Source organism: Anabas testudineus, chromosome 21 (assembly GCF_900324465.2).
Source record: "Anabas testudineus chromosome 21, fAnaTes1.2, whole genome shotgun sequence".
In the NCBI taxonomy this organism is placed as follows: domain Eukaryota; kingdom Metazoa; phylum Chordata; class Actinopteri; order Anabantiformes; family Anabantidae; genus Anabas; species Anabas testudineus.
Window position 1 is genome coordinate 7,372,312 of NC_046629.1, and position 23,714 is coordinate 7,396,025.

A 23,714-nucleotide genomic window follows, 5' to 3' on the forward strand; every position below is an offset into this window, starting at 1 on the left:
GAAACAGAGAGTAGACATTCAGTTATTTCTTGTTTATATAATAATCTATGTAATTGGACACATCAGTCACATGTTCCAATACGTTTGCCCACATGAAAAATGGGTGAGTTCATATAACAGGTTTACTTGTGGTTCCTCGAGTTTCCAAATGTACAATGGGAGGCAGAGCCTTTAACTATCAAGCTCCTCTTCTGTTGAACCAGCTCCCAGTTCAGGTTCTGGAGGCAGACACCCTCTCTACATTTAAGACTAGGCCTAAAACTTTTCTTTTTTATAAAGCTTATAGTTAGAGATGGATCAGGTGACTCTGAACACTCTCTTCGTTATGCTGATATAGATTAGTCTGCCAACACTGGCAGTAAAATGTTTACTCATCTTCATCTCTCTAAATAAATAAATGAAATTAAAATACCTCTTAATGACCTTCCACATCTATTTTACAACATCCTGTGTCCTTTTATCCACTTTTCACTCCTCCAATTCTCACCTCCAGCGCCCCCTCCCAGAATTCCTTGCAGTTCCTAAGTCCCAATGGGTCTGTTCCTACATTTGCTGCCGCAGCAAACCAATCTGACTCCTCTACTCCTCGGGACATCCAGCCAATTACAATCCAGCACTGCAATGACACACTTACACACACATACACAGAGGCATCTCTCGCTCTCACCGTGAACATCACATCAAGGTTGTACAAGGATACAGCACATACATAACCTGTACATGTGTGTGTGTGTGAGATAGAGATAGAGCACTGGGAGTTGGTAGATAACTGGGTAATATGGGGGTAATGTTTCATTATATCATGATAATTATCAATGTAATAAGGTAACCAGGTTGGTACTAGAGGTTAGGATAAGGGATAAAAATAAATTTGACATAATGTGGAAACTAATGTGTAATAATGAGGCACAAATATTTACATACATGGAAACTTTGGTAACAACACGGTCGTCTGTCAATAATAATAATGAGTGCAATTCTTTAATTCATTGTTATTGGTATCATTAAGGGTGGAAATACAAAATGACTATAATGTAGGTTCTTATCCTATTGGATTCTTGGAAATTAAAATATGTAACTAATACAACATATGATTACAAACAGCAAATGATGATTCGTCTTCATAATGTCTTTTGTTTTTTACAAACTGGGCTGGAAAATGCAGAACAACCCATTTTTAAACAACATAGTGATGTAATAAGATGACGCCACTCTCACATTAATAAAGTTTGTTCAATACAAAGCTATAATGCATTCAGCAGCATTAGCTTAGGTTAGCACAAAGCCTGGAAACGGGAGGCACAGCTGGTCTGGCTCTGTCACAGCACTAAACATGGGTGTGGGAGAAGAAAACCAGGAAGGTTCAGACACTGTTACTCCTGTTGGAGAGATGAAACTCAAAGTCTACACCACCAGAGGACGAACAATAATTCTGCTTTAACAATTTTACAACAATAAATATTTTTCAGTAGGTATCTACTTTACCTACTTAAAGTTTTACTTTTGAAGCTGCTTCATGAGTTAAATGCTAGCATGCTAAAGATGAACCTTTATATAATTTACCTTTATTTGCTAATTACCATCAAACAAAATCTAACGGAGGCTGTTGTCAATTTACATAAAGTACACTTTAAAACAGAGCCACTTCCCTGCTTGTTTTTTTAACTATCCCTGTCCTACCACTGCTGACTACCTGGACCAGGTGTTTTCAGACAATGAGAAGCTAATAGAGCAGAGATGGTTGGACAACAAGCTGAGCTGTGGCTCTCAAAGACCAGGATCCACCACCTCTAGACTGATGTGCTTAATACAAAACGTGTGGTGGAGGAATGTGGCAGCTTTTACCTGATAATTATTAAATAGTCATGATTTAATATCAGACACAGGTAAATCTACATTTAGGAGTCAACTTTCTGTTAGCACTTGTAGAGAGCTGTGCACACTGATCTGGAAACAGTTAAAACAGAAGCAAATTACAAAACATTGAAAGCAACTTTAATTGTTTTTTTTTCTCATTTCATCAACAACAAAAAATTAACAATAGAAAATGCAGAAAGCGAGAAAGGGAGAGACAGGTCCCTAATCCCAAACACCACAGTGACAGGATGAGGTAACGAAGACAAGAATGACAGAGGGAATAGATTCACTTGTCTGTCAGTCCGTCACTTCTGCTTCAGGATGCACAGATCGTTTTATCTCCTCCTCCGCTCCTCTCTCTCTCTGTTCCTGTCTCTGTTCTCTTTATTCCTCTCTCTGTCCCTCTGCTTCTCTCGCTCCCTCTCCCTGTCCCTGTCGCTCTTATCATCGTCTCTCTCCCGAGCTCGCTCCCTGTCTCTTTCCCTTCCTCGGTCTCTCTCCAGCTCCTCGTCTCTCTGTCTGGCCTGAACATCCATTTTTCGTCTCCTCTCCTCGTCCCTGTCCTCTGCTTCGGCTCTTTCGTCTCGCCTGCTCCGACAGGCGCCGTCACGTGCACGCTCGCGATCCTCTGCCTCACGTGTACGGCCTTTTCTGTCCTTCCTACCCTGCTTCTCGTCGTCACTGTCACTCTCGTCATTGTTCTTTCGTCGGCCTTGCTTCTTGTCAGAGTGTTTGTCTCTCTTGTCCTTTTCTTTCCTCTTCTTCTTCTTTTCCTCCTCAATTTGTTCTTTCCTCTTCTTCCTCTTCCTGTGTTTGGCGTCTGAATCTGGAGGATCAAAGGAAATAAATAATCTATAAGCCTAAACTACACCCTATAGACCAGTAGGTAGAATAACAGTTAACCACATCAGTTCAGTTATTTTTCATAACCCTAAAAATAAGCTGCAATGCATCAATATATAAATAATAAACTTACCTGAGCTGCTGCTGCTGCTGCTGCTGGAGGAGGAGTCTGAGGAGTCGCTGGATGAGTCTGAGGAAGAGGAGTCAGATGAGGAGGAGCCAGGCGAGGACGAGGAGGAGTCGGAGGATTCCACTTCCTGGTTTTGAGTCATGATCATCTTTGGAGCGTTCTTCAAATGTTCCCTCAACTCGTCCCTGATAGAGAGAAAACCGTATCATAACACTCCAACGTTACAGCAGGTTGGTTAAAACATTAATATCTAGACAGAAATGACTTATTATAGAAAAACTTATATATTTTTATTGACACTATGAGTCTAAGAATTAATTTATAATTTAGGACCTAATGTCATATTTATGTTGCTTCAGTAAAAATGAATCTGTCTTACGTCAGTCCCCCTAGTCCAATAGAAGTGAAGAAGTTGATGGCGAAGCGAGTGTTTCTGGGATTATCACGAGGGAACAGGCCTTCAAAGAACGGCTGCAGAGTCCTGAAACACACAAAGATTAAATCTATCAGCAGACAATCAGTGTTGTTTCCTCATATTTTGGCTCCTTAAACATAAACGGTCCTCACTGTGTTTTAAATAAAAGTAATTTTAAACCACCCGACTATGAGGAGAACCAGTCAATCATACATTTTCCAAATTTAAACTTTTTCTTCAGTCACATGTAACATTTAGTTCTTTGTAGCTTTGCCACGTCTCACAAGCTGCTTCAGTTTTCTCTGATCTCTTTCATATTTCTGAAAAGCTGTTACAGCCTTATGGCATCTGTAGTTAGTGTCTAAACCGAATATTTATTGTTGTTACTTTGTCAAAATGATTTTAGGTTTTATTACAGCCCATTATAGCAGTAGAGAGGATTTATCTTTCAATGTGGAAAGAAAACATCACTAACATGTTTCAGATTTTTGAAAAATTAATTAAACAAGCAAGAAAAACAAATGAGACAGTTCGTTAAAAAAGTCCTGTGTGCGACTAAGGTACGACAGTGCAGCGTGTGTGCATGTGTTCATACTGGTCTTTGAGTCTCTGGTTGAGTTTGGGGAGGCCCATGTAAGCACAGAGCTCCTGGAACAGGATCTTCACAAAGATCCTACTGGACGACGTCGTGGTCTCCTCACTCATCCTGATACACTCCAACACCTGGTCAAGAGACGTCAACATGACGCATCAAAAAGAGAGAGACACGAGATCAAGCAGCTACCAGATGGATGTGCTCCATCTTACCCATCATACAACAACGTTGTGGTTGGAACTAAACTAAGAACAGCATTTGGATCCATAACAGATTCATGACAGTGCTAACCACTACACCAACATGCTTCCCTTAAACAGGAATTTTAACTAGTATCTCTAATGTGGAAAAACACATGCAACAACACACTCTGTAATTTTAGATTTCTACTGACATATAAAGCAGAGAATCTAATTTAATAGTTGAGTTAGTGAGTTTGTTCTTACACTCCAGGGAACAGAGTCTGTGTAGAGCAGGTGAGCAAACAGTCGGGCCACGTTCCTCAGCTTGTTGGTCTCTAGTCGGTGAATCGTGTCGTACTGCTCCGAGAAAATCCCCTCAAAACTCTCCATGTACTCCTTCTTCAGCAGACAGAACCTCTAAACACACACACACACACACACACACAAAAACAAACACATACACACACACACACGTTAACAAGTGAACTAAATTTGTCAAACTCAAAATTATTACATGTAGTTCAGTTGCGCTTCCAATGTATTTTAGCTGTAGCTTCTTTGTCTGAACAGCAAATCGATCTAAACTGAACAATGTGTGACTTACTGTGTTACATAATGATAATACTGTATTTCTGTTGCCAGTGCGATTAAATTTATACAATGTGCCCACACATGTACTTACTAATACACAGTTAATACTACAGCAGAGCCACCTGTGTGTGTGCGATCACTCTTCTCTATTCAGGGCTAGGTGATAAAATATAAATTCTCAGCTACAGGATGATTCACGATTAAACTGCGTATTGTCTTATACTACATAGACTTATATAGCTTTACTTTAGCAGTAGGTAATCATGGTCCCAGACAACCTCAGCGCTAGCTCTCAGTACTGTAAATCCCAACAAACCATGTATCGTGTTACAATGGAAGCATAAATCTCCTGGACACAAAAACCCAAATCTGCATGACTTGATAGATACAATAAGAGGGAAAAGAGAAGATTTAATCTTTAATCCACATTTTAACTAAGCTTCCCTTATAATTGTTTTTAAAATATGCCAGTATAATACAAAATGAACAGGTTGAAGGTTGAAGAACTCATTTGTGCCTGGAATAATTAAACTATTTGTAATTGTGCTGTTGTGGAGCTTGGGATGTGTTTGTTCACACGTTCTTTGACTTGTGAATAATGAGAACAGTGGAGGTAGTAATGTGGAGTCTACTTCAAATATTCCTATGGAGACATAAAGTACATATATCTAATGTTTTCTCAACATGGGCTTGTGTGTGTGCACACGTCTCACCCCAGCAAGCAGACCGAAGAACTTCTCGTAGGTTCTTTGTTGAGCACAGCAGTCCAGGATCATGTTACACAGCTCTTTCTGTTCACAGAAACATAAAACATCTTTTCAACACTGGGAACACAGACATACAAAAATCCCACATTAAAGCTCATGTCACTTTCATTAGAGTGCTGCAGTTAAACTGGCCGCTCAGGATCGTTTTTCATGTTGGGATGTCTCGAGCAGCTGTGACTGGACACATTGGCACTTCAGTAACAAACAGGTTAAACTGGGAACACTTTGCAGTTAGGTTTTTAGTTGAGGTCTTGTTTTTTTAATTATTTAAAAGTGTGCAGGAGCATGTTCTCGAACACTGTCACATTTGTGCCAATTTCCACCTAATAACATAAATCATAAAATAAACATTGAGCTGTTTTCATTCTGAATAAAGTATAAAACAAACCTACACATCTACAGGGATGATAAAAAAAAAACACTCACGGCCAACAACTGCTGCTTCAAGAAACATAAAAACAACAGAGCATTCACAGACATTCTGCTGGAAAACACTCCTCTAAAGTTGTTTGTTATTAGGCTACAAGACAACACCACATTTCTTTCTGTTTTCTTCAGTGAGCACGAGGCACTTCCAGACTTATTGCTTTTAAGGTTTGTGATTCAGAAGCAAGAGAAATGAGAAGAATGTGTCAGAGGACAAACAGCTTAGTGTTTGTTTTTTCCAGCTGTTGTGTTGAGTGATTCTGTCCTGATGCTGATAAAACTCTGGCTGACAAGGTTATCTACGATCGACTCTGAACTCTCTCACACAGTAAAACGTGTGAGGTCTGTCACTGCAGTGTACAGAAGGTGTCGCCTCTTGCGTTCTCTTTGCTAACATTACTACATTATGTTACTCTTACATTACTCCAAGTCAAGTGAGTTACAAAATGCAAGCATGAAGCCTCTAATGTCTATTCCAAGATCATTTTCTCATTTAAAATTATATCCAGTGTTCTCTAATAACAGTAACAGCTGCTGTCCTGCTTATTCTCCAACTATCCCTCCCCTACCCACTGCTGATTACCTAGATCAGGTGTGTTCAGGCAATTAAAACAAAAACTGAGTCTTTATGTGCTTCATTATGATGATTGTGTAATCACAGCTAATTAGGTGTGTTTGTGAACTCACCGTCTGGTTCTCAGGAAAGTCCATCTTTATGAGTTTGTGAGCACACTCCTCAAAGTCCAAACTAGAGAAACAAACAAACAATCAGTAAGTCAGCCAGTGACGTGTGTCGGTGAGCTTGTGTGGAGTTGTGTGTACATGTTAGTGCTTGTGTGTAATTTTCTCAATCTGTTTCAGTGTTTCATCCTGTTCTCCAAACCTGTGAAGTCTCTTTCAAAGAAACCATGGTAACTAGGCTACACACACACACACACACACACACACACACACACACACACACACACACACACACACACACACACACACACAAACGCACGCACACACACGCACACACACAGCTTTAAATACCATCCAAATCTATCAAATATAGCAGGAGCTGTAAATAACCGCAAACACCCTGAGAGACAACTGACTCCAATGTTTCCCACAGAATCTGATTTTAATCAACGTTATCCACATTAACAATACACACATGTCATAGACAGTGTGCTAACCTCAATAACCCAGCTGTATTCTACATTATCTACGATATCCTTACCAGCTAAGCTCTTTACACATTTGCAAATAATTGTATTTATTTACTGTTGTGAGTTCCATTGTCTGTGTGTGTGGGTCTGTACCTGGACTGTATAGCGAGATAGATGGTTCTTCGGAAAGCAACCAGGTTGACTTCTGTCTTATCAAAAATGGTGACCTTCTCATCTGAGACAAACAGAGAGAGACAGGGTCATGGAAGATGCAGTTTCAAATGCTGTGTATCATGTTAAAATATTATGTTCAAGCCAGGTTTGTATCTGAATTATTAATAACAGAACACTAAACACAATCAGTGTGGAATCCTGTGAAGTTTAAGTCTTTGTTTAAGTCTTAAGTCTCAGTTTAATGAAATCTAACTGGTTTATGATCAGTTTCTTCAACAATAACCTTTGTATATTGGTGGATGCCTCAGTTTCATTAAGGACCCTGAACATTTTTAATGTTGGCAATAATAGCCGTGCTTTTCCGGCTATTTCAAGCCATAACAGGTGTATTGTTTGTAATTTGATCTCATTATTGATCTGTTTATTTTTACTGTGCTGTTCAGTCTTGTTCTGCTGGAGCTGTATTAGGTTACAGCTAATTAGAGTAGAACAAAAAATCCAGGCTAACTATTCTGAGGATTAATAATTTCAGTTCTGTTTTAAAAATGAACTGTAAAAAATATTCTGATTTATAGTTAATAAATGGCAGGACTTGTTTTCCTTTCTCATGCAACATTGGCTGCTCCGTGAAGTCATACACCAATTATTTTTCTGTTGTATTTCTGAAAATGTACGAAGCTGCTTAGACAGTTTTTCTTTACTAATTAAAACACATTTAACAGCAATAACAACACATTCAGGTAAATGCCAGGCTTGCATGATTCTTTAGCTGCAGTGGACTCATCTAGCTCACCTTCTGCCCCTTCTTCGTTCTCTTCTTGATCCTCTTCCTCCTCATCGCTGCCATCGCCGCCTTCGTCCTCTCCTGAATCACTGCTGCCTTCGTCCAAGATATCTAACAGGATGAGAGGACAATTGATTGGTTAAATCGTCAAGGAGGTGTCAGCTGATTGGACAGTTAGAGGATGATGCTGTGAGCAGTCTTACCTCTTTTAATAGCTTTGTATTTCTCCTCGTTCTCAAGGAAGTCTGGGTCCATCTTAAACACATCTGAGTGAACACCAACACACACATCAGGGCTACATATCTACATATAGATTTATTTCAAAGATTGTTCGAGAGGCAGATAAATTTCTCCTCTCCCTCTCTGGATCTTACTCAGAACATCCTCAGTGTTGTACTCATCGTCCAGTGGTAACATGTGGGTGAACTGGTCTTCCTCATCTACTAGGTCAAGTCCTTCTGGGACCACTGGATGATCTTTGAAGCCATCCTTCCTGATGGCAAACATCACCTCAATCATGTACTGGACCCTTTTATCAATGGACGACTCGTGGAGGATGTTCCTGAGACGCTCAAATATGGCTGAAAACAAAGAGACAGCATCTTTTTAATCAACTTTCCAGGGGTCACTTTGGATATAGTGGTTTCAGATTGACCCTTTTTTATACATAATTAATTATAAGCACAGTAACTGTAAAGAGTCAACATTTGTTACAGCACTGTACCATTGATTCCTCGGGGGGAGACCTCAGTTAGTTTGAGTCCACACTCCTTCAAGAATGCTATGGCGACCTCAACGCTGTCGTCAGTCGGTCGCTCCAGCAGCAGAGTAAGCATCTCCAGACACAAAACCTCATGGGCCTGAGAGCAAATTAAAAAAAAGCAGACATAGAAAAAAAGAGAAAGAGAGAAGAGTAAAAACACTTTACTGGAGCTGATCATCATCATTAAAACCCTAAAGTCAGAACGCAGTACCTACCACATTCTGGTTGATGAGGTGAGCCACAAATTTTGAGGCTGTCAGGCACTGTTGCTGGAAAACAAAAGATGTAGTTGTGTAATTACACCACTAATATTAATGCTATAGTTTCTGATTCATGTCTAATGAAATGATCCCACACAACATCTCATTAGCTGTTTGAATAATAGCTCAAATATTAAATGGTTTAGTACTTTGTTTATGGCATTAATAATCAATCCAATCATAAGAACTATGACCCTATTTCTGTTGATCAACTGATCAACAGTCAGACTGGTACCTTGAGATTGCGTCGGTAGCTCCTCCTGAAGCTCAGGATGAGACGTTTGAGGATCAGTTCTCCAATCTGGGGGAACTTGGAGTTGATAATAGCCACGACAGCAGCATAGACATGAGTGAAGATCGGAGATGCTGCCTGAGCCTGAAGCACAGATCGAGCCAGCAGACCTCTGACAGACAACGAGACATTACAGAGGAAGTTTGTGAGACGACGCATAACTCTTGGATTTTCTTCTTCATCAGTGACTTTCATTTGACTCTACTGAAATAGTTTCAACAAAGTGTCAATTAAATTAATTAAATTACATCCTAATTTGTTTGTGCTGCAATTTTTAATAAACTGCCAAACTTTTCAGTTTTGCTCTTAAAGGTGCTCTGATGATTTCACTATTCAGTGTTAATGTGCAGATGTTCGTGAATGTTTATTCATGTTTACCTGCCCCTGACAATGTTTTCCTGCAGCAGCTCCTGGATGATGTTGACGATGTTGGACACATTGACTTTGTTAATCAAACCGTTGATGGACTTCTTCAGAGCCTCCCAGCTCATCCTCTGATAGGGCAGGCTGCACATGGACAACAACACCACACACACAGACACACACATTAAAGAGAGACGCTTAAATAGTTAGTCTGGATTTTTGCACCACATTACAAATTACACAGAATTAGTTTTATTATGGTCTGAAAGCTAAATAAAATTTTGTGAAGAGATATTTTCTCCACCAGAAAAACTAATACAAAGATCTGGACCTGGTACATGGTTTCAGATTAAACATGATGTTCTCAAACCACATATCTAACTAAGTAAACAAACACTTACCTGCTCTTGTCAGTGATTTGTTGCTGCATCATGCGTAGCTTGGCAGGAGGGATGTACGCTCCACCAGTTCTTGTCAGGATCGGATCAAGCTCCTCCTTCTTCTTCTTGACCGGGGGCTCACTGGCTGCCGCAGGCTCTCTGTCAGCCGGAGAGGAAGGAGTGCGGCCCCGCCTCCTGTGATCTGACTCTGCATCCCGATTAGGCCGTCTGTCAAAACGATCATCGTAGCGATCTCTGGGCAGAGGTAAAGTAGTATAACACAAATTCCTTTACTTCACTTCAATAACTCAGTGATGCAACTAATAATCATCCAGCCCTGCTCCTAGTTAACGTCTGTTAACGTCCCTGTGTTCTCTTGTTTAATGTAAAGTCACTTATAAAAATGACTACAAGCTAAACAAGCTGTGTGCATCTCTGTTTGTGCGTTACCTAGCATAGCGCCCTCTGTCGTAACGCTCCCGGTCACGGTCTCTCTCTCTGGATCTGTTTCGTCCCCTGGACCTGGACCTGGATCTGTCACGTCCCCTGGACCTGGATCTGTCACGTCCCCTAGAACTTGACCTGACTCTCTCTCTAGACCCATCTCGTCCCCTAGACCTTGATGTGTCGTGTCCTCTGGATGTGTCTCTCTCTTGAGAACTGTGTCTTCCTCTGGACCTGGATCTGTCTCTCTCCCTGGACCCATCTCTTTCTCTGGATTTGGACCTGGAACTATCTTTTCCCCTAGATCTGGATCTGTCTCTGTCTCGGGACCTGGATCTGTCTTGCTCCTTGGACTTAGACCTGGATCTCTGAAAAACAAACAAGACAGTGTGAGCAGGATTTTCTCCAGCCCTCATGTTAAGATAATATGACGATATGAATGTAGGATGGACTTGAACTCCTCAGAGAAAACTAAACAGAAAAACATGCTGCCATTTTTAAAATCCTGAATTTAGCTGAATAGGAAAGACAACACAGCAGCTCCAGTTCAACTTAAGACTCAGTCCAGGTCAGGGTCACATTAAGTAAAAGCCTGTAGGTACCCCGGGAGTTCATGTTCAAGATGACAGTAATGGACACTCAGTTCTCTTCTATTTGTGAGTCTGTCAATCATCACGTTGCTTCTTTATTCTGGTATACCCCATAAAGGCCAGCTAAGCCTGACTACATCTAACAAAGCCACGAAAACTAATGCTGCGTCTGGTGGTTCATCATTTTGTTGAATAAAACATTTTACATCACTGTAACATTTTAGTAATTTGATGACAGCTGTCACAACTGTCTATCAACACAAACAGTACTATTCATCAACTCATCACTTCTGTCTTTTGTCCTGTGTAATAACTGAGTAGATGCGCAGATGCATCCACATAATTCTGCTTACTTTGATCTGAGCCACACTGCTCCGAATCTTCCTCAGTGCCCCATTACTCTCATCCTCATCCTCATCACTGCTACTGCTGTCAGAGCTACTTGAGGCAGGGCTTCTGGAGGGGCTGGGGCCTGCAGGACTGGCCTGAGGAGACAGTCTATCTTTGGGGCTTCTCTCAGCAGAACCAGTCTGTCTGGGCCTCTCTGCTGCTGCTGGACTGGATTCATCCTCTGAAGGTCCTGAAGACAGATGTAATATTAAATATTAAAACTACATCAACTTGAACTGCTGCTTTTACTACAACAGCAACATAAAGTGGTGAAAACAGGTTTAACTTACCACAGTTTTTTCTCTGTGCAGGACTGGGACTTTGACTTCTGCCCGGAGAGTCCATACCTGAAAAACATAGACATCTTATTATTAGAACAAATAGGGGCTGTGGCAAAAAACTTTATTGATTATTTTCATTTTTCCATTCTCAGGCACAATTTCCCAAAGCCCGAGTTGACAAATATCTAGTTGAGCCCAATCAATAATCCTTATTTCATCAATGTTTGCAATTTATTTGCAGGGAACCCAGCAAACTATAATATTTATCAGTAACAGTATTATTATTTGTTTGTAATAGTCAATTAGACAAATATTGTCAGCAGGCTAAATCATTAATCAGCGAACCATTTCAATTTTGCATCAATCACAAATCAGTTCAAAAATAATGGGGAGCAACAATTTGATAAACTGTTTATTTTTCCACAATAAAAGAAAATTCTCACAATGAAACGTTCAAGTCCAACAAGCATAAACATATAAAAGACTATTAATCCATTTAAAAACAAGCTGAGTAACTTCCCAGTCCCAGTTTTTAAGCAAACAGGAGAAAACTGAGCATTTTTGGGACTATTATTAATATAATTCAAAATGTAAACCAAACATTCACACTCTGGTGCATTATTACAATTCCCATTTCAACTGTCATTTGGGTATTTGCCACAGGGTAAATAAATCTTTCCTTTAACGAGTTTAAATATGAAGTAATTGCCAACTTTTCTGTCGTTTGGTTTAATAACTTCAACTCTGGCGGTAAGTCACAGTGCTGTCATTTTCTTCTTGCACACACACACATCACAGCAGGCAGAAATGCATTTACCGACGTCAATCCTGTTTGGTTATTTGATGAATTAACCCTTGAAAACAAAGCAAACTGTATGTAACTTATCAGGTAACGCTAATGTTCATTATGTTCGACTGCGGAAGCTAAGCTAGCGCTGGATGTTAGCTAATGTTTAGTTTCCAAATATCCCACAATAAGTACGTTAAAAATGTGAGTAGGAGTAAATCCGTTTTACGAGCACAATCCTACAAGTTTACACTATAAAACAGAATTTACAGCGACAAAATCAGTCCCAATGAGCCACAGTTTTATCGCCATGTGTGGATCAGCTACAGTTAGCTAGGCTGCTAACGCTAACGTCGCGCTGGCAATGAGTTTAGTTGCGAAGTAGCTAAACTGCTAATTATTAGAAAACGGGGGCACAACTCCGGCGAGTTTTTCTTCTCGGTTACTGAAGAGATATTCAGTTTACCGCCTCTATTTTAATTTGCTCTTACCGTTTAGTTTTCCGACTTTTTGCCCCTCAGTTAAATCAGTGTCGTTCTCCTGGCGGAAAACTTCCTACAATAACAAGCACTTCCAGGTCAAGAACAACTTCCGGATTTCACAATAAAAGTATTCACATGAGAAAGGAGCGACTGTTCTCGTTTCGCCCCCTGCCGTCAATAAAATATCGCTCTTATGTGAATCCAAAAAGGAAAACTTGTTATTTTATCTAACTGGCTGATGACAGTTTATTATGACTGGGCTGTATGTTTGCAATGCTTCAGAATGAATTAGGACCCAATCTGATGCAATCCATGATGGATCAGAAATAAGGCACGGCTCACATGTACTGAAAATAAATACATCTTTATTATTCTTATCTCTACAGAGTGATCCCTCCCCTGTATCCCACTGACAAAACATCAGTACAAAATACACATAATCATTAATAGACATCAAGAGAAATTACTGGACACCAACAGTTAGACAGTAAAGTGTACTTGGAAGCATGTAAAGGATCGTTGATGAATTTTTAAAAAAAAGAAAGAAAAAGTACATCTAGAGGGAGTTTGTGATCAGTAAAAGATAACAAACCGATGTTTTCCACAAACACAATTAAACATTGAAGGGAACTTACAAGCAAAAGGTCCAGCTGATAATGATTTGGAGCATGAGTAAAAGACAAAAAGACACTTGAGCAAGCTCCAGTTGCTGAATATAGCTCCACATTATTAGTAAGAGAACCTTTGAGCTTAGATTCTCTTATATTTCTCCCAAAATAAGGAATTTAAATTCTAATATGAAACTGTATGGAACTATTTAGAAATATTTTTCCATTAAGACGATACAAAAAGAGGTATTCAGGGGCATGTGGGTTTTTGTTTCACCTCAGCTATTAAGGTTTTCTGTCTTATACTATTATTTTGTACAGAAACATGAGTGACCACACAGACGGCTTTAAAGCTGAAGGAGACAGATACGGCAATTAGTTCTGTGGAATCTGCATCCAAGAGAATAAAATTAGTTAGTGGATTACTTTGTGTTAGACATGCAGGCAGACAGTTTAAGTTGAAGCAGTGCAGGATGAGCGATCACACCTGAAATGTTTGTCGTGATTTATTTATAATTTATTAACAATAATCTCAATAATCATACAGGTTCATTATTTATTATTGCACAAAGATTTGTCACCAGTGTGAAGCTAACATGCTAATGCAGCTGAGGTTCGGGCCCCACCTCCTTTCACTAAGTCCCTTCCTCATTCCACCATCATCAACATTATCACCACCATCACCATAACAACGTACGAAATCAACGTTTAGTTTAGCACATTGCAAACTTTGACAACACAGTTGGTGCTGTTACCGCTCTGTATTTTTACGACCTCTGCTCAGAGAAATAAACAAATGAGAGGAGGAGAAGCATAACGACACAGATGATGACAGTGATGATGAAAGATGAAAGCTGCAGTAACATGATCCTTTAATGATATATTTTAAATCTTTTCGTTTAAGCTGAAATGTGCATGGAATGAGTAACTTTAAAGCATTAAAGAGCGTTTTACCCACTGCACACTCACTAAAACTGAAGGTATGTGGTAAGACATTTGTGGTAGCCTATTTAGAGAGAAGCTGGTCCCCTGTGAGTTTACTTCCACTCCACAACTATGGACAGGAACGTAACATATTTGATGTGCCATTTAAAAATGTAATCTGCTAGATTTTATTAAATAAAACCTTATATTAGATGTTATTTTCAGCAATAGCCATTCAATCTATTTACATTACCACGCTGTATACTAGCTTTCAATGTGCCGCCATAACTGTGCAGGATTCAAATGTTCCATAGTACATAAGCAAGAAAACAAAGCAGCATGTAATCCATCATTCCTGTTTGTAATTTGATCTCGTTTGTTTATTGTTCGCTTCTCTAAAGCTGCATAAGTTAATGCTCGTGTCGACCCAGCACTTTCTACTGGCGCTGCTTCACATTAAAAGTTGGCTTTTATTGTGAAACAGCTACAGGAAATTCTGTATATTTGTCAACAAGGCTGGGACTGACCATAATCACCCATTACACATAAATCTAAAAGAAGATATGAACACTTTTGGGATACTTTGACAGGGTTTAGTTTAGGATGTAAATAATTCACAGTTTGAAACAGCGATCTATATGTTTTAAGTTGTTATTATTACGTAGATTGGCAGTGCAGTTGTATTTTGTGAAAAAAATTGAAATATCTCAAGCCTCCACAGGACTAGCATTAGTAGTGGTAGTATTGTTAATTATACTAGTAGTGTTAATAGAAGTGGTGATAGTTGAAGGCAACACAGACATAGCTCAGAGGGAAATGGATGCTGGAAGAAGTGTGGTCAAAATGGTCCACGCCGTTTTTCCAGCATGGAAGAACCCAGCACATGCTGGAAGCTTGCTCTCTGCATTCGCTTGAGGCTGCTCCTTCCACGTCTCTCTAACAAGCATGCTCCTTAACAACAGGACGGGCCACAGGGGGGGTCGGCGGGGTTTATCACATGTAGTTGTTCATTCCATCATCAGTGTTACAGACATACAGTGTTACAGACACATAGTGTTCCACACAGACAGTGTTACTCAGCTATACAGTGTTACAGATAGACAGTGGTGCTGTTCAGGCTGAAGGTGAAACAGTGGTGCTCCGCTGGTGACATCACTACAGGGGGTATTGCCTGGAAGGCAGGGGTGATCGCCGTGGCGACACAGCAGCCAGCAGCTCGCTGTAGATCTCCTGTCGGACCTCCTGCGCCACGCTGTCTCGAATCTGCACAACGGAGACAAATGTGAGGGAAGAATTGCTGAAACATGAATCACAGTCTTCACTCAGGTCCTTTGTTTATAGTTACGCTGGGACATTATTTTGAAAGACTGACACTACTGCCAGCAGTGGCTTAGCTTAGCTTAGCACAAGCACTGGAGATATTCCTGCACCATAAAATCTCAATGTGTCACTTTTACAGTTACAAATAGATAAATCAGAAGTTCATTTTAGATGCTGTATTTTTTATAATATTCATATTTTTTCATAAAATCAGCGCCATTTTTGTGTTATATGGTTGTGAATTCTAAACTTATCATATCTGTTAATATAAATAGTTTGTAAGAAACTAATGACTAAACCTAACTTAACCATAAAAACATAAGGTGAAGCTGCTGTTACCTCTCTGATGAGCTGCTGCAGACTGTCCATTCTGACTCCTTCTGCAGATCTCCTCTCCTCTGGTAGTTCTCCACCACCACCTCCTCCTTGTGCTCCTCTTCCCTCTGCGTACCTTTCTCCCTCCTCCTCCACTTCCTCAGTGTGTGTGTTAGGTCTAGGAGGAGGTGCAGGAGTTATGTTGATTGATGCTCGGTACACACTCTGTCTCTGCTCTTCGTCACCTCGTTCTCCTCTGATTGGACTGGACGATCGCGAGGAAGGGTTGGTGGAGGGGGCGTGACTGTTGTAGCTGAGCTCTGATTGGAGAAGGAGCTGCTCTCTGAGGAGGTCCGACATCTGGAAACACAGGAAAGTTTTTACATTAATACAAACATAAACAACAGCTTCATCTTCCAAGTGTGTGTGTGTGTGTGTGTGCTGACCGGCTCCATGGCTCTCAGTGCAGAGGCGGTGGACAGACTGTCAACACTGCTGTCTCTATGGAGACCCTGAGGATAAGAACAGGACTGACAGCATCACTACATGCTCACATCTGATATACCATGAGACTCCTCAAAAAGCTTTTATAAAACCTTTTGCAGTATGTACTGAACATATCATTTGTGATTTGTGTGTACCCCGTGATGTGTCAGCTCCATTAGTCTGTCTTCCAGCTGTTGTTCCAGCTCCTGCAGTTCGTTTCTGACCGCTGAACGCAGAGACTGCAGCTGCTCCACCTCCAACCTTCAATCACACGCACAAGGTTTGCTTTGTATCATGGTATCACTTATCAGCCCAGATCACTGGAAAACTGATCCGTTTCTCATATTGCTGTAACAGTATGAGTCACCTGTCAGTAGGGCTCAGGTGTTTGTAGACCATAGCCTGCTGTCGGATAATTGACAGCTCCAAGTCCATCATCTGACTGCGGAATATGTTCAGACTACGCCTCTTCTGCTGAAACTCTGCCAAGGACTAAAAACACAGAGAGAGGGACATACTTTATTGACACTGACAACAACTCCTGACTGGAAAAAGTAGCAATGCGTCATACAGCAAAGTGATGGTGTGTGTACTTTTGAATGGGGCTCATCTTTCTTAGCAATGACAGAGTAAGAGAACATTTCCTATCATCAAAGGGAAATTGTGATTTTGATGTGTAAAAGCTGTACACAGCGAAATATAAATAGACTTGAAAGATATAACAGAAACTATTGCTGCTAGATCAAAACCACAAATGTAACTATTGCATCAAACAGTATGCAGGACAATGCAACAGATGGGAATTACCTGCTGGCTGGGAAAAGCTGTTCTGCGCTCACTGAACGCATCGGGAGTGTCGGCCCGGTTCTGGAGGACAGTGATTTCAGAACAGATAAGCAAGCTGACAAGAGAATAAGCTGGAGCTAATCAGCTAACATAGCTTAGCATAAAGGCTGCAAATGGGGAAACACCTTGCCTTTGGTTAAAGGGAACAAAATGTGCCCACTTAACTTTTCATGCATGTTACCACTGCACGAGGAATTATTACTAACGGGATGACTTTCAATTTCACCTCCAAATAAAGTGGTACCTAATCTGGAAACACTGCTACCTTCACGTTTTCACTTATTGTTGTGGTTGTTGACCGCCGGACAACAACCACAACAGACTAAAGCTAAAGCAACATCAAAAGCTAAAAGGCCCACGACTGAAGAGCACTAACCTGGCTCAGACTCTGAACTGTTCCTCTGATATCATGCAAAACTCTCCTCAGTTGCATCTCAGTACTGGATGGGCCCATGTTGGGTCCTGGACCTGAAGCAGCAGGAGGAGTGAGCCCCAGGTGGAGGCTGTGACCCTGGCTGAGGGCTGAGGCCATACCTGGAAAGAAGCCTGGAGCAGGGGGAGAAAGACCTGGGTGGAGGCTGTGTTCAGGTGCCAGTGGTGGACAGTGGGTGGCGGGGTATGGGTATCCCATCTGTGGGTACATGCTGTTGCCATGGTAACCTAGGTAGGGTGAGGCATAAGGGGAGCCATGTAGAGTGCCATGGTAGGGTGACTGATGATTGTGTGGGTGGCCATAGCCCTGGTGGTGCATTATAGGGGATCCAGGATGTGGATTTCCGAAACTGACAAGGTGAGGAGATGTGGAGGTTGAGGGCTGATGCAAGTTGCTGAAGCTGCTGTGCTGGGGGACTGTGGGAGCTGTAGGTTGTTGGAGACTGGTCAGACTGTAAGGATGGTTCAAGGAGGGGTTGTGGTGGTTGAGGTTAGGAAGACTACCATATGGCTGCAGAAACGAGGGGTACAGCGGTGGAGGATTCTGTGTGAAGGGGTATGGGCAAGAGTTAGGGCCTGGACTAGGACTGGGACTGAGGTTTAAGTGTCCAGGCTGCTGCTGATTGCAGGAGAGATCGGGAACACTCTGGGTGCTCCAAGAGGGGCCTCGGCCTCCTGGTGACAAATCAGGAAGAGGACTGGCGCTCTGGGGAGAATAGGGCGACTTTAACAGGTAGCGGGGGATAGGTTTAGGTGGGACTTCTGTGGGAAGCCTTGTTGGTTTGTTGGATCCAGACGAGGAGGCAGGGTTTATCAACAGAGTTGACTGACAGTTTGTTTGCCCTTCCTCCTCATCCTTCTCCTCCTCCTCATCCTTCTCCTCCTCCTCATTGTCCCCCTCAGTCTCCTGGGTGTATTTAAATGAGTACCTGGGTTGGGTGCAGGACGCCTGGCCTCGCCCAAACTGGATCCTGACAGAGGACACAACCCTGGAGGGCGAGAGAAATGATGTGGGCAGGGAGGACGACCTCTGCATGGGGATGCCACGTCTTCCTCTTCCTCTTCCAAGGGTTGTAGGCACCTCATCAGACTGTGGATCGACCCCCTGCCCTGCCCGACTTAGCTGGATCTGCTTGGCTCGATGCAGAGCATTTAGGACTGGAGAGGATGGAGGAGGAGGATGAATAAAACTAGAATTATCCTGGACCTCAACCTCAGTACCCACTCCCTCTGTGGGTGGTTCTGTGGATGGGGCGATCACAGTGTGGTTCTGAGTATGCTGTGGTTCTTGTTCTGACACAGATGCACTGTGAGTAGTCTCCGGTTCTGGCTCAGGTTCAGAATTAGTCCTGTTATCACTGTCAACTCGCTCCTCAGACTGGGTCTCTTTTTGCTGCTGACCCACTGGCTTATTCCTGGGGAGCTGGTGGGCTGTGTACTCTGGAACCTTCTCTGAACTCCCATCATGCTTGTTTTCTTCCATGGAACTACTCTTCCCATCAGCCTCAGTGGCACCTCCAGGTCCCACGTCCTGCACTCGGCCGTCTGGCAAATCAAACACTGTTTGGTCCATTGGAACAGGAGTGGTCACGTCTTGTGACGGGTGTGATGTCACAGTGGTCTCGCTGTCACAGCTGTCACTACTCACCTGCACCTAATTATATGTAATTAACAATGAATTATCAGTCATAGGAGAAGCACACATTTATATTAAACACTGTCTGTTCAAGCCTATGATGTGTTTTTATATTTTAAATATTTCCATTTAGATTTAGATTTAAAAATACTGCACAATTAGCTCAAGCTTTTACAAAAAACACAGTAGTTGAGTAAATGTACTCAATTAGCCACTTTGCATTGCTATTTATTTTAGATTTAGTAAAATAACAATGAAATGCTGCAGGGAAACATGACTTCAACTGTTGCAACAATGCAAAATCTGCAGTAGGTACAACATAAACTACCTAGTACTCCATTGGAGGATGTTCACCCTGCTTTTTGCATAACACAGAGACTTTAGAACAATGAGGATGATTTACACAGAACCCTACTGTTCACTTAGAGATTACATCCACTCCAATAATAATAATGCCTTATATGGTTCCATTACACACTACAAAATCCTGTTTGACTAATCTGCATGTCTCTCTCCCCAGTATGATAAGGTTCTGACTGGAATTATATGAGTCAGTTAAAATAACTGTGAAGGTCAAAGGTGGTGAACTAAACTGATAAAAACAAAAGAAAAAAGTATAACAAAAGACAAAAACAGACCTTGAGATTGGTGTTGGAGTCGGCGGAGGGCTCCTCAGCAAACCCACTGCTGTCTGACTGCTGACTGACCGTCCTCAACAAGTCTGAGAGAGACAGAGACAATTAAAACGTTATCATTATTCCTGCAGAGCCTCCTCTGTCCAGCGAGTGGCAGAGTGGAATCATTCACCCTGGGAAAACCAGGCAGTGTAGTCTGTCCTCACACATCTGAGTGAACAGAGACACAGAAAAAACATGCTTATTGCGTACAGAAATGTGATGCTCATATGCGGTATAACCCTTTATATGTGCAACAAATAGCACAGAATAGATTTCAAATCCTACAGAAATATTCTCCTTGGACAACATAAGGTACTAAAACAGAAGCTACAGTTCAAGTGTACCTAAACACATTAAAACACATTAAAACACAGGTTGTGGAAATGAGTGATTCTTAACCTAAAACTTGATTTTCCATTTTAACAAAGTTTAAATAAACTCAGAACATTTTCATTGTCACGTGTGAATACAGTACATGCCTTAATCACAAATCACTCTGGTTATTGCAATTCTATTTTTACTGAGTTACTTCAAAATGAGTTAATGCACATTCCTACAGTCAGGATTATGACTACACACAAAACACTGTACTGCATCCCTGTCTCTTTACTGTGCAGTGTTATAAAGTCTAATTTAATTTTTGGAAGTGTTTGGTTTACTTAGTACTTTTCACTTTTACTGCAAATGTGTTTTGAAAAAAAAAAAACGCATTTGACTGTGTGATACTGAAAGTAAACATAACTAGTGTTTGTTTAATGGACAGCTCAGGTGGATCAGGTGAACTCACCAGTGGCTCTGGACAATCGTGTTGACGGCGCCTCATCTTCGTTACTCTGAATCTGAATGACAAAAAAAAAATTTAAAAGTCATTTTAAAGAAAATATACAAAGAGCTGCTGATTTTGATTTTGAAATTGGAGTATTCATACACCCAAAATATAATCTAGCAGGAGACAGATGTTTTTTTTTTAGACCAGTGCATCTAATCACACCAGTATCCACAGACAAAACACAAGTTTTGCTTCAATCAAGGCAGAATAAAGAAGACTGGTTCCAGTCAAGCTCAGACCAGTGGTTTCCAGTGATTTAACTCTGTTAATCTGATAGAGTGTGTCCTATAACTCCAGCTGTTTTATAGATTTCTATTGAATTGATTCATATTCTTGTTTCTGAGGCGATTTCCAGCTCCTGGTGCATCATGGTCCAACAGGTTTTCACCGTCATTTTACACTGAGAGTTAAAACTTGAAGGTGGAAGCTGATATCAAAGAACTACAGTATGGGTGGATCTGTCCTCTGGGTGGACAACACTGCTGCCACTCATATATAGTATACAGAACCCACAATACCTCCTCCATGTCAAAAGAGTCTGCATTTTCAGTGCGTAGCTGGGCGAGCTGAGGTGGGGCCAGCGTAGGAGGAGGTTTCTCTGGTATTGAGTCCAGGTTTGTCTCCTTTTCCTCTTTCGCCACCTGGGTTGTCTCCACTGTTTTCTGATTGGTTGATTGAAGGTCATCTGATGCTGTTTGATGCTCTCCATTGGCTGCTGGTGCAGCTCTGCTCTGTTCAGGGCTGTTAAAAATAAAGTGTTAGAGCTCAGTCAAACCAAAACTAAAATTAACTTGGACGTAGTAGCATTTGAACAGGTGAGCAGGAAATGTCTCGGTTTGTAAATAACACTAAAGAAACTGGCAAGGCAGGTGAGCATATGACACATGTATGCATACATAAATTAAAAATTAAACCAGTGGCTTTTGCTTTGTGACTCTTTGAGCTCCTTTGTCAGTTTAAGAACTTTTCCAAAAACCTCTAACATGGCTTAATTTAAATAAGTATAATTATCCAGCAATTAGAGTCACGACTTTGGGAACCACTAAACAGCCAAACTAAATGCTCCAATATAGTGCTTGAAAATCTAATAATGTCATATAAAGATTTGTTCTGTTTCTTAATTCTTTAAGTAGACTTTTTATTTATTTTTAACAGGTGTTTAAACAGGACTTTGTGTACCCACTTCTATATTGCTATATACTATATTATCTAAGTGATGCCTCTGAATACTAGGTCTAAATAAATCTAGTATTTATTCAGCTGTACCTGTTGCCCGTCAACCGATCTGTCTCTCCATCCCCATTGGTTTCCTCGGTAACTGTCGCCAAGGAACAGCTGTCTTTCTTGCGGCTGTGTTTGAGGCTGGACGTCTCTGTCTGGTGGTCTGTGTCGGTAGCGCTGTCCTGTTCCGAACTGGTGTCTCCGTTGGTGTGTGTGTGATCAGAAGGGCTGTGTCCGTTCAGCTGTGTGTGCTGGTTCGGTGTGGTTCCTTCAGCCGACTCGGAGGCTGCTGCGAGCAGTTGGTGTTTGGTGATGGTTCTCTTCAGGAGTTTGGCCATATTGCGAGCAGAACTGGTTCTTTTCAGAGGAGGAGACGACTCATCACCTCCTTCTTCTCCTCCCTCTCCTCCTGTGAGAGAAGCAGGATGAACACATGATGTACATTCAAATGTAGTGCTTTTATTTATATATTATAATATTGTCAAAGAAAGTGATATCTCAAATTGAATCTACCAATAATAGTAGTTGGCCTGTGAAATCTGACACACTGACACTTTCAAAGTAATTTTTTGCAGTGTTACCTTGGTCCCTGGTGTTGATGCGTTGCAAAGGTTGACCAGAGACCTGACTGTAGAGCTGGAAGAACTCGTTAGCTACTGTTGTTAAGACCTCGATCTGACGGAAACGACCTGAGAGGGACAGACACAAAAAAAGAACAGTCACAAAGTGCTTTACAGAGACAAAACTAGACAAAAAAAAAGAAATATACATTTGTTCATTTAGGAAAATGTGAAAGAAAAATACAGAAACACAAATGTTTCAAGTGCTTTAGCAAATAATGGGAGATCAATAATCATTAGTGGACTAGATCAGGGGACTGAGGGGTGTAGACATGTCAACAACAACTATATTTTCTTCAATCATACATCTCTAGTGCACATTTGTGTTCATCCAAAGCCAAGAATAAACTGGCCTTTAGTGTACAGACTGGCACCGAGTACATCAGGAGACAGCTGATAGTTAAAGGTCTGAACATATCAACATCCAGCAGAGAGGAAGCTCTCTTCCTCCTCTGAGCCAGTTCAACTATCTCTGCTGGTTGGATCTTTCCTGAACTCATTGAGTTTGGTTTTAAAAAGCAACCTACTGTGTCATTTGGTCTCATCGTCATCTTCTATCAAGATGAAAACATCTTATTATTTTCCTTCAAACCGAAGTAAAACTCCACCTGTGATAATCCAGTACAGTTTTTTCAAGTCTCAGGAAAGTCCATAAAAATTGTAATGTTAAAAATGAACAGAAATCATGCTTCAACTACTGTTGGCGCCAATTCACCGGTTGAGTGTCATTAAAAAGAGTCAGACAATAAATGTGCTAATTTGATTTCCTGCATCTCCACTCAAAGTTTTAAGTGGATAAACTGAAAACAAACATGAAAACAGAGCTTGCACAAAGCTGTAATAATTACGATGA

At 41.1% G+C, this 23,714-nt stretch overlaps 2 protein-coding genes across 3 annotated transcripts in view; both read right to left on the reverse strand.

The window, feature by feature from the left end:
- Positions 1–1,973: 1,973 nt before the first annotated feature.
- On the reverse strand, positions 1,974–13,040 carry cwc22 (CWC22 spliceosome associated protein homolog). 2 transcript variants are annotated; one of them, XM_026376885.1, is made up of 21 exons: positions 12,957–13,040; positions 11,688–11,744; positions 11,361–11,587; positions 10,644–10,785; positions 10,424–10,607; positions 9,995–10,228; positions 9,609–9,737; positions 9,174–9,342; positions 8,894–8,947; positions 8,640–8,775; positions 8,290–8,496; positions 8,119–8,181; positions 7,925–8,026; positions 7,111–7,192; positions 6,494–6,554; positions 5,327–5,404; positions 4,287–4,439; positions 3,841–3,968; positions 3,210–3,311; positions 2,834–3,015; positions 1,974–2,683 (listed from the first exon to the last, which is right to left on the reverse strand). In XM_026376885.1, exons 2-21 carry the CDS (start codon positions 11,740–11,742, stop codon positions 2,193–2,195), a joined length of 2,979 nt encoding a protein of 992 aa, XP_026232670.1. In that variant the 5' UTR covers positions 11,743–11,744; positions 12,957–13,040; the 3' UTR covers positions 1,974–2,192. The 2 variants fall into 2 exon arrangements, with proteins under 2 accessions (XP_026232670.1, XP_026232669.1); XM_026376884.1 differs by having other exon boundaries at positions 10,424–10,785.
- Positions 13,041–14,335: 1,295 nt separating this feature from the next.
- itprid2 (ITPR interacting domain containing 2) overlaps positions 14,336–23,714 on the reverse strand; it is a 33,550-nt gene continuing 24,171 nt past the window's right edge. Inside the window, exons 11-22 of the mRNA XM_026376220.1 lie at positions 22,823–22,930; positions 22,287–22,650; positions 21,539–21,761; positions 20,979–21,030; positions 20,153–20,235; positions 17,823–19,532; positions 17,408–17,467; positions 16,968–17,092; positions 16,756–16,861; positions 16,561–16,626; positions 16,139–16,474; positions 14,336–15,742 (exon numbers count right to left, since the gene is read on the reverse strand). Coding sequence (XP_026232005.1) covers positions 15,635–15,742; positions 16,139–16,474; positions 16,561–16,626; positions 16,756–16,861; positions 16,968–17,092; positions 17,408–17,467; positions 17,823–19,532; positions 20,153–20,235; positions 20,979–21,030; positions 21,539–21,761; positions 22,287–22,650; positions 22,823–22,930 — 3,341 coding nt within the window. The 3' untranslated portion in view covers positions 14,336–15,634. The remainder of the gene's footprint in view (positions 15,743–16,138; positions 16,475–16,560; positions 16,627–16,755; positions 16,862–16,967; positions 17,093–17,407; positions 17,468–17,822; positions 19,533–20,152; positions 20,236–20,978; positions 21,031–21,538; positions 21,762–22,286; positions 22,651–22,822; positions 22,931–23,714) is intronic.

Coding starts and splice junctions, on each gene's coding strand:
- cwc22 (XM_026376884.1), bottom strand. CDS start 11,742: ATGGACTCTCCGGGCAGAAGTCAAAGTCCCAGTCCTGCACAGAGAAAA. Junction 6,555..7,110: donor TATCTCGCTATACAGTCCAG/GTACAGACCCAC, acceptor TTGTTTCTCTAG/TTTGGACTTTGAGGAGTGTG. Junction 3,016..3,209: donor ATTGGACTAGGGGGACTGAC/GTAAGACAGATT, acceptor TCTCTCTATCAG/GGACGAGTTGAGGGAACATT.